Source organism: Desmodus rotundus, chromosome 9, assembly GCF_022682495.2.
Source record: "Desmodus rotundus isolate HL8 chromosome 9, HLdesRot8A.1, whole genome shotgun sequence".
In the NCBI taxonomy this organism is placed as follows: Eukaryota; Metazoa; Chordata; class Mammalia; order Chiroptera; family Phyllostomidae; genus Desmodus; species Desmodus rotundus.
Window position 1 is genome coordinate 106,362,826 of NC_071395.1, and position 10,957 is coordinate 106,373,782.

Sequence of the window (10,957 nt, forward strand, 5' to 3'; positions counted from 1 at the left end):
GGGGAGAGGGTTTGAGCTCCCGAAGCAGAGGTTTTCCTAGACCCTAATGCAGTGAAGAAAGGGAAAGGCCCAGCAAGGTGAATGTACCCAGTACAGTAGAATTTCCTATTTTCTAAATTAAGAACTTAAAACCTGAATCCCTAGGCTTTTCTTTGTCCCCAAATAAGTGCAGTTGCAGACTTAGGAAATCATAACCTTTGCAAGCCCCTTTGCAGAGTGCCTTAGACTCCGTCCTGTGCTCGGTCTGGTTTCCGAGCCACGAGGGCAGCCCCTGGCACTGGGAAGCGGCATGCCGAAGTTAATCATTGGCCCCGCAGAGCACACGGCCAGTCAGGCTGTTTGTGTGTGCCTGTTTCTTATTTTACGTAAATCGCCCTGAACATGTTTGTATCACCCTACTGATGATGCACCTTTGATCAATAGATTTTAGACAAAAGTGGTTTTTGAGTCCAAAGATCAGGGCTGGGTTGACCTGCAGACTGGTTACAGGGTGTATAAAACGGGCAAGACGCAGGCTGATAGCAGAGCTCTCTCCACCGAGTCTGCAAGAGCTCAGCCAGCAGCCTCCTGAGGGACCAGGGAGGGAGGATGGAGGAAGGCATGAACACCCTCCACGACTTTGGCATCCAGTCAACACACTACCTCCAGGTGAATTACCAGGATTCCCAGGACTGGTTCATCCTGGTGTCCGTGATCGCAGACCTCAGGAATGCCTTCTATGTCCTCTTCCCCATCTGGTTCCACCTTCGAGAAGCTGTGGGCATCAAGCTGCTCTGGGTAGCCGTGATTGGAGACTGGCTCAACCTCGTCTTCAAGTGGTGAGTAGGAGCCATCAGAGAGGAGCTCGGCAAGGAAAGAGGCCGGCATGCTTTCTGGAAATGTCTGTCCGTCGGAAGTTGCCTTCTCCACGCTAATCAGAAAGCCACAGGTTACTCCCCTCCTGACTCTCGATCAGCTACGTAAAGAGAGAAGACAGAGAAAACCCTGCCAGTGAGCTGAAGATACAGGAAAGGCTATTTCATATGGATGGAAGGCCAGCCGGACTTAGCAAACAGTCTGAATGATAGGCTATAAGCAAAGAAACACAGTGTTCCCACTTCGCAGCAGAATAGGTAGCGTAAAGGTAGATGCACGGAAGAAAGAAAAATGATGTATGAGAAAAGGAAACACATAGACAATTTTAAAACCTGTGGTGTGGGCAAGAGAAGGGAGCACTGGGCCGCAGCCAGGCTTGGTTTGGCCACCTCAGCTGCACAGCCTGGGCAAGTCAGAGTAACTCTCTGCGCTTCTGTTTGATAATCTGTAAAGGCAGGTGATCTCTGGGACCTTCATCAGAATTATAGTGAACACTTATTGAGCGTTCAGTAAGTGCCAGGTCACAGGCGAGGTGTTTTTCTGGAGGTGGTTACAGTATTGCAGATAAAGCGACCACGCCTAGACCAACCCAGGGAGTAAACGCCAGAGGCAGGATGTAAGCTGGGCAGGCGGGCTCGAGGAGCAAAGCACTTAAGAACCTTGTTATATATATCCAGTGCTGATAAACTGACTCTTGGAGGGGGTGGGGAAGAACCCCGATTTTAGCATTGGCCAATTTCTACTGTTTCTACATTCCCATTATAGCCACTTACAAGCTACTGATGGGTTCGACTCGCAAAAATCCTGGATGTTTTTACAATTATTAGCCAGTACCAGCTGACTTTTTAGCACATTACTGGCTCGGCCTCTCTTTCCTCACCTAGAGATGAGGAGTTGGACCAGTTGCCCTCTAAAACCGTTACCGTCCCCAAATCTAAGACTATTGTCAGACGATTCTTAAGTCTCTTTCAGCTCTGATAGTCTTTGGCCATAAACAATAAAAGTCCTTTAGAACAGAAAAAATATATTGGGCTCAGAAGCCCAAGTATTGATGGGATTCTGAAATTTCTGTTGAAAATCTACTAGGTTTTGTCTATAACATCCCCTATTCAGCAACGTGACCCTACAAAATAAAAAAGATAAGTGGATATTCCAAACATCTGATCTCAATCAAAGGACGATGGATTTTCTCTGAATTGGTAGAGGCGAGTTAGTGGCTATCCCTGTTTTTGATAAGCAATCACTATTCCACCCCTGCAGTGAAAAAAAAAGGCATCCAGACTGACTTCCGACACCACTTTCCACAGTGAAAAATATATCTAGTCCAGCCCTGGCCGAGGGGCTCAGTTGGTTGGAACATTGTCCCGTACACCAAAAGGTCGCAGGTTCAGTCCCCAGTCAGGGCACAAACCTAGGTTGCAGGTTCGATCCCCAGTCCCAGTGCGTATGGGAGGCAACTGATTGATGTCTCTCTCTCTGTCTCTCTCTCTCTCTCTCCTTTCCTACCACTCTAAAATCAATAAGAATATCTTTGGATGAGGGGTTTTTTTTTTCATTTTTTAAAGAAAAACATATCTAGTCCTTTAAAAAAGGAAGTGGTTTGTCTGAGATACTCTGTTTCAAAGCAAAGAGGATACAAAGCAAGCACCTGAAGCTATTATGTCCTTACAGAGAGTTATTCTGATGGTGAGGAAGGCCACATCTCCGGGAAGTGGGGGGCTTGTCCTTGGGGCTGGGGCTCAGTCTCTGATCCCTGAGGCCTGAAGAAAGAGAAGAGGGACCCTGTAGGATATCCATGTTCAAGTTGCAAACTATAGTTCCGTATGCATCCTTCCACAACAATTTTTTCTTGGACATAAAAAAAGTCACATAGCTAGCTATGAATGTGCATTTTTGGATCTCAGGCTTATTTATTTTTGTTTAAATAAATAATACATTCAAATAGTTCAAAACTCCTAAGCTATATAAAGGATGTACTATAAAAAGTCTCCCACCCCCATCTTCCCAGTCACCCAGTCCCCCTTCTTGCAGGCGGCCAGCCTGCCAGTTTTCTGTTTAGTCTCTCGCGGGTCTTCTGCTCAAGCTCCTCCCTCTTCTCAAAGGTATGGGCTTCTGACAAAAGTGTTCCTTCAGTAACTGCACACACTGGGTCTGCTTTTCCACAGGATTCTCTTCGGGCAGCGCCCATACTGGTGGGTCCTGGACACAGACTACTACAGCAATACCTCCGTGCCGCGGATAAAGCAGTTCCCAGTCACCTGTGAGACCGGACCAGGTGAGAGTCCCACCCTCTGTAGAGACAGACGCTGGGTGGCCCTTGCTCATTGTGGACATCCATTGACACCTGTGGTGGGTGAAGCTGCCTTTGAGGGGACGTGAGGAGAGCCATTCCTTCAAGATTGTTTTCATGGTCTTCAAGGTGGTACAATTCCATGTTTTAACTGACTTCAAGAAGGCCTTCCTGGGTAGCATTCTGCTGCTACTTTGGAAATCTGCCTAATGTTTCCAGAACTTTAATTGCTAATCCAGAGAGGCAAGCCCCTCACGGGCAAAGGGCTTATGAGAGGAAGTGTGCTGTGGCTCTTTGCCCAAGAAAGGCTAAGCCCTAGAGGCCAGAGGCCTGGCCTGGCCTGGCAGCTGTGTCCTCCTGAGCTGACCGTCCAAACCCACACGCTGCCTGTATTTTGCTAGTTACAGCCATACTGGTATTGTTCAGTCAAATGACAGATGTTGTGTTTTTCAGTAAGTCATCAGAACATCCATCCCCTTCACCCTCATTAGGTCTCACTCACCCTAAGGAGGGGTGCTGGCATCCCTTCCTCGGGGCCCCATCCCTGACCCCCAAACTAGGTCAGGGCCCATAGTTATTTGTTCTCATAAACCTTTTGCTCACTCGAGACCATAGTCATCATCCAGGTGTTATTTATTGAGCAGCCCCTCTGTGCCAGACACTGCTCTAGGAACTTGGGTTCCCTCAGTGAATAGGGCAAAGATCTCTGCCCTGTAGAACTGATATTCAAATGGTGTGCGTGCGTGCACATACACACACAATGAACAAAGTCGTAACACACAAGGAAAACATATAGAATATTAGAAGATGATCATTTAGAAGAGGAAGAAGGAGGACGTGGAGGGGAGGAGGAAATAAAAGGACAGGTGTTGCCTATGGGGCCGCTTGGAAAGCAGACCCAGGTGGAGTCAGCGTGCAGGAGCTTAGCTGCTCTCAGGAATAACACTGACGGGAAGGAGTACAGAAGCCAACCAGGCAGAAGGAGAAGTCCAGTTGCAGCGCTGCCTCCGCCAACTCCACAGGGAGCCCCGGAACTGGGGATGGCCCTTCTCAGTTGCCTGAATTGGGTCAAGAGGATCAGGCCCTTATATTCCCAATACAGACCAGTGATTGGGTACAGGCCACCCCCAGGAGAGGGTCACCCTGATCAAGATGGCTCTCTTCAGCCCAGGGCAATGCCCAGAGAAAGCTGAGAGCTAAGGCCCATCTGTGACCACACTCTCAACATCTGAAAAAATAAGTCCTTCTGTCCAGAAGGGAATCTGGGTGGTGGGTGGCACATCTCAGGACCCCCTATGACTCAAGGTAGAGGGTTTGGGAATGGGAACTGGTTGCAGAATAAATAGGGTGGTCGCCATAGGATTCATTGAGAAAATGAGATGTAGGCAAAAACTTGAAGGAGGCAAGGAAATGAGACAGTGTGTTTCTGGAGGAAAACTTCTCTGACCAGAAAGACGGACAGTGGCCAGACCCAGAAGTGGGAATATGTTGAAAGGAAAGCAAGGAGGCCTGCACGAGCAGAGCAGAGGACACAAGAAGAGTGGAAGAAAGGTAATGGAGGGCAAATCCATTTATAATTATACATCCAGTACTCTGATGTTTTTTTGTATAGACGGTATATAAGTACAAAAGTTGGGCCTTCTCTGGTTGTGCTCACCACTGTACTCCCAGAGCCTAGCCTAGCCCAGAGCTCGGCTTGTAATAGGAGCTCAGTAGATACTTGTTAAACAGGTGACTAAATGGATACATGAATGGATGGCAAGGTGGGTGGATGGATGGATAGAAGGATGGATGACACCCCTAGCCGTTTCCCAGATGGACACTTTCACCTTTAATCCTTTCATTCATCTCTTTCCTGCCCTTTAGGGAGTCCCTCCGGCCACGCTATGGGTACAGCAGGTGTATACTACGTGATGGTCACAGCCACCCTCTCCATCTTTCGGGGAAAGAAAAAGCCTACCTACAGATTTCGGTAGGAACTCGGCCCTGGGGTGTGGGTGGTGGAGAGCAGGAGGGGGCTCTGTCCGTAGCTGACGCACCACTTGCTCTTCCTCACATCCCCCTAGCCCATCCCATACTCCGGGCTGGTGCTGATAACAGTTGTGGCCTGTCTGCTGTGGGTGAGGATTAGATTCACAGAATGTTAGGGCTGGAAGACACCCACAGGCTCACACCCTACTTTTACAGATAAGGAAACAAACCCTAAGGTGGTAAAGGGGCTTCTGGAGATCAGGTAGTTAGGTAGTGGTAGGATTTAAATAAAGACCTATTTCTGTACGAACCCGTAAAGTCTTCCCTTCCGGGTTAACTTAACAGAGAAACGTAAGACATTCCTACTACAGGGAGTTCTGGGTATGCAGCCACTGTGCAAATAAACTTCTCCAATGCAACGGTTCACCCCGTGCCACAGGCATCTTTGAGCTTTTGAGTACGGGCATTTCATTTACAAATGTCCACTGGTGGCCTCCAAGTTTGCCAGGCTTCAACACTCCTGCTGAAGCTGTTCTCTTTGCTGGAGGGTCTGTATCTGGGGTCTGTTACGGCTGCCTCTTCTTTTGCAGGTTTTTGAACGTCATTTTGTGGTTGGGATTCTGGGTCGTGCAGCTGAACGTCTGCCTGTCACGAATCTACCTTGCCGCTCATTTTCCCCATCAGGTTGTTGCTGGAGTCTTGTCAGGTATCAGCTGCTCTGGCTCCCTCCCTCCCTCTCCCGCCTATCCCATTTCTCCCTAATCAGGACAAAATCCAGCCTTCCAGTTTTGTTCTGTACTTATCAATGCTGTTAGCAGTTTAGTGGGTTGAAAGTCAAGGGCGGCTAATTTGAAATGATTCACTTCTACAGGGGTGCCCAGATCTACACAATTAAGTGTGTTCCAGAAAAGCTGCGCTACACCAAATTACTTATCCAATTAAATTAGCTTGAAATCTCCGAGATTTTTACATTCTTTATTTCTTACTGACCTTCAATCGGGAGTGGCCCCTAGTTTAATTTTAAGGGGCTCTACCAAATTTAACAAATTAACACAGTGTCCTAGGAAAGCTCTTCATTTAAATAAATTCATTTGCAAACCTAATAGATACCCACAATTGGTCTTTTTAATAGGTTCAGAGTTTTGAATATTTGTATTTTCTTAGATCCAGTTAATAAGGGGCAGAAAAAAATTGGATTAGGTGTAGAAAAAACTTCTTTTCTTTTGTGGGTGGCATTGGAATATAAAACTTCAGGGAAATTATGATTCCCCCACCCCCAAGAGACCTCTAAGAGAGAAAACAGTGCTGAGAACAAGAAAAGTAATGATTCCATGGCAAATACAGAAGTAACGCAACTCTGGGTAACTCAACTCTGGGTTCCATGGTTGAGAATGAGCCTGGAAGCCAGGTCATGTGAAAGACCCAAGAATGTGTAGGTTAGAGAGGAGAAGAACTACCTTCAAATGTGTTAAAGGGGTTCTAGATTTACAACTTAACTCCTGCAGACAGAACTGAGACCAACAGAAGGCATTAGAGGGGAGCAGACTTCATTCGGCTCAGTGAAAGAAAGACCTTTTTAATAATCAAATCCATTCAAAGATGAAACAGGCTGCCCAAGTGGGACTGAGCTCTCCAGCCCTGAGGGTATTCGACTAGAGACAGGAGGACCCTCTGACAGGACACATACATGCAATAGGAGGGTGTATGTGACATGACTCTTCCCTCTGAAAGAGTCTATGGCTGAGGAAAGGTTGGAATCACATACGAGGATAAACCAGGTGACCCTCTAGTTTATGATTTAATGGGTGACAGATGACATGTCACCCATTGGTTCCCAACCCACCTCAAGAGGTCCAGAGTCTTTCCTATTTCTCATCGTCATTCTTTCTTCCACCCAGGCATTGCTGTTGCTGAAACTTTCCACCACATCCAGGGCATCTACAATGCCAGTCTTAAGAAATACTTTCTCATTACCTTCTTCCTGTTCAGCTTTGCCATTGGATTTTACCTGCTGCTCAAGGGCCTGGGTGTAGACCTCCTGTGGACTCTAGAGAAAGCCAAGAGATGGTGTGAGCGGCCAGAATGGGTCCACATTGACACCACCCCCTTTGCCAGCCTCCTGAAGAACCTGGGGACCCTCTTTGGCCTGGGGCTGGCTCTCAACTCCAGCATGTACAGGGAGAGCTGCAAGGGCAAGCTGAGCAAGTGGTTCCCGTTCCGCCTCAGCTGCATCGTGGCCTCCCTCGTGCTCCTGCACCTCTTTGACTCTTTGAAACCCCCATCCCAAGTCGAGCTGATCTTCTACGCCCTGTCCTTCTGCAAGAGTGCGGCAGTGCCCCTGGCCTCTGTCAGCCTCATCCCCTACTGCCTCGCCCGGGTCCTGGGCCAGCCGGACAAGAAGTCTTCGTAAAGACTGTGGAGCCTTCAGTATTTAAAGTCAACAGCTATGCCAAGGCTTGAGGGCAACTAGCTTCAAAGCATCTTCTGCCAGCCCACTTTGAGGCCAGAAGTGCCTGAGTCCTGGGTGACCCACTTCCTCCTTTGCATTTCTAATTGTATTGGGGGATGGTTTTTGAAAGGCTAATAAGGGTATTTGAGAATACCCTTGTCTGTGAGAAGCTGAGTTCTTCTGGATGCTCCCCTGAAGACTTCCTTGTTCTTCTGTCAGACATCCAAAAGTCAGACTTCCAGGTAGGGACAGCTCATAATCCCAGGCTGGGAATCCCACCTGAGAATGCTCTACCCATGCTCATTCTTACCCAGGAAAGGAGAAAAGAGAAGTGGATTTAATAGGAAAGGAAGGATGGATTAAGGAGGATTTTTTAGTATCTTGAATATCAGGGAAATTATGGCAAACGATACCTAGATAGCTTTAATTATACTTAAATCGTTAGGTAAGTGACTCTCAATACTGGGGGACCAACTTAAGGTGTGATTAATAGGTGGTTAGTGGGGTAATTCTGCGTCTTGTATTTTTCTAATACGTATCTGTGGTCGTCGTATTTACTAGGCTTTCTGAATGGCTGCAGTGACCTAGGTGTGCACTACGTCAGAACATGCAGGCACAGTCAGCTTCTTCTCCATCACACTGGGTCTTCCTCCTTGTTAGCCCAGCTCCGCTTTCCCTAGAATTTCCCACTGGCCCACCACCCGCCCTGCTGGAAACTCAGATGCCTAAAGGTGACTCTGTGGTGATGCTTTTATTATGTTTCAGTTAAGCTTTAAAATCTTGGGCAGAAAGGCAAGGAGAGGAAAGGATTCCCCTCTGCAGAAGGTCACTCCAATGTTACCTTTGATTCCTGGAGAGTAACCGTGACTCCCTTCTCCACCCCAAGCAAACCAAGAGCTCGTTCTTGGAGGGGAAAGCCCCCTTGCCTGTTCTTCAGTCTCAGCTGATTTGCAGAATATGTCCTAAAAAAAGTGCTGAAGCCTATTTATTTGAGAGTCCTTGTTTTTGCTACTAATTATGTAGTTCACCATATATTATCATTCACACCAACCTTCCTGGCCATAACATCTTTGAAAAGAAAAATATATATGTGCAGTATTTTATTAAAACATTTTATTTAAGAATGAAGTCTTGTTGATTACTATATTTTAGGCACAATGGAAGCTGAAGGTTCTAATTCTAACTCAGCTAAATTTCTAGCTCTTTCTCCATTTCCCTAAACAAATAATTTAGTGTCTGTGTACCTATGTTTTCCCTTTGGAGAAAAAAAGTCTACTGGGACTCCTGGCTTTATCTTGGGTCAGCCAGGAGTCCCAGTAGAGTTGGGGAGACTCATAAAGTGTCCATGGGGCACAGGTAGAGTTGAGCAAATCAACATAAGCACAATATTGTTGGCCGAGATTGAACATTCGTTACAGACTGAAGGTCAGCATGGGTTGCTCTCTGGGGTCAAACCGCAACCTGAAGGCAGACAGACAGGGTCATTACCAAACTAAGCAGTCAGGGAATGTACGTTGTAGCAGCAGAATGAGACTAGGCAGACTCTGGAATCCATAACCCTGTGTCAGCGAGGGTTGGGGTTATAGTTAAAGAAAGTCTGAACCGGAAAAGTCACAGCACCAAGGAGTGCCCCAGGGAGCTATTGCAAGTTTTTCTATTGATTTCATGCCAGGTCCAAAGACCTTGACTCATCGGCATAACTCTGGGCCCACCAAGGGTGAGACCTTCGGAATGTATTTCTCTAGGGAAAGTTGAGTCCCCCTACTGGATTTGGTTTCTTCAGGGGGAACCCGGCCCCTGAGAGACCCTGATGGTTTCACCAAGGGAGGAGGGAAATGGTCTTGCTCTGTCTGAATTGAACCTCACTGCTTAGTTCAATAAATCCCCATCTTGGTGATTTATTTGTTCTCAGGGACCAAGTCCAGGTTCCCTGCAATGGGATTCTGGCAGAAAGTAAACATTTCCCCTGCCCCCAGCAACTGGTGAGGTTGATAAAGACTCATAATAACAGATCAAATTTATTCAGTGCTTACTATATGTCAGACACCTGTCTATGCCTTTTATTTATTTATACAGTTAACTCGATTCTGCTGGCATCTCTGTGAGGTGGGTGCTATAATTTGCCCTCACACTGCGCATGAATAGACACAGAGGGGTTAAGCCTCTTGCCCAGAATGGTGGAGCCAAGTTCAAGAACCAAGCAGTCTGACCCCAGGGCCCATGCTTCACCCTCTGCCTGCCTCACCCCTGTACCCCAGGATGCCAGTAGGACTGGCAGCTGTATCAAAACCATCCTTCAGATACCAGATATGATTCTTAATTCAAGCCATGGAAAATTTGATTTCTTGTGGGTGAAAGACATTATAAAACTTAGAATAATCCTCCCAGTGAGCTAGTATTTGTTTCTAAGTAGGAAGATATCATATTTCAAAGGTGTTTCATAAAATAACTACTAGAACAGGCCTAACCATGTAAGTATAACAGCAGTGTCGAAAACAATTTTGGCTCTTTGTGCTCTTTCTTTCGAGAGAGAGAGTGCAGACTGTCCCGGTCAGACAGTGAGGTGACTTATATTTCCACAACCGAGTTAGAGCAAGAAGACGGAATTGCCATAAAGAACTTTTGGCATAAATTCATACACAAGGGTAGAAAATAAGGAGCCGCTGTGCAAGGCGGTTTGCATCAGAGACCCCACGAGCACAGGATTGCTGCCTTTTACTGGATGGGCACAGTCTAGCAATGGACGACCCTAACGGTGTAGGACTTGTGACGGGGGAAGCCCAGAAAGAGCGTGAGCCCTCGGTCAACCCGTAATACAGCCATTGTAGAGGCACATTTTGATCACTGATCTCTCCCCAGGTTAGAGAGGCAAGTTTGCTTCTGAAATGGCTTGTGAATCCTCAGGATCGGACATAAGTGTAAGTGACCGATGACAGTTTTAAACCAAGGATCACGGCGTGTTATAACACAATTTGATAGATCGTTCTGGCAGTCTGTCAGTGTTAGGGAGGTAGGCAGGGGACGGTACACACACACACTACAAGTGTATCGTTGCCCTAGGAAAACAGACCCGTTCAGAAAGTGCAACTTCTTCTCCCTGGGCTGAGGCTGCTGCACCAAAGGCTTTTGTTTTTGATTTTGTGCTTGAGTGAAGCTTATATAGCTTTTTAAAAATGTATAACAACTTTTGAAAAAGATTTTATTCATTTATTTTTAGAGAGAGGGGAAGGGAGGGAGACAGAGAGGGAGAGAAACACAGATGGGAGAGGAAAACATCAATGGGTTGAGTCTCGTACGCGCCGGAACGGGGACCGAAGGCACAACCCAGGCATGTGCCCTGGCCTGGAATCGAACTGGTGACCATTAGCCCAGCCACCTGAGCCTCACCGGTC

The 10,957-nt window shown here is 47.0% G+C and overlaps 1 protein-coding gene across 1 annotated transcript; it reads left to right on the forward strand.

Annotated features, from left to right (window-relative positions):
- Positions 1-497: 497 nt before the first annotated feature.
- G6PC1 (glucose-6-phosphatase catalytic subunit 1) lies at positions 498-10,596 on the forward strand. Its single transcript, XM_024553955.4, has 5 exons — positions 498-818; positions 3,021-3,130; positions 5,012-5,117; positions 5,707-5,822; positions 7,015-10,596. The coding sequence occupies exons 1-5, from the start codon at positions 589-591 to the stop codon at positions 7,524-7,526; spliced, it is 1,074 nt and encodes a 357-aa protein (XP_024409723.2). The 5' UTR covers positions 498-588; the 3' UTR covers positions 7,527-10,596.
- Positions 10,597-10,957: the final 361 nt, after the last annotated feature.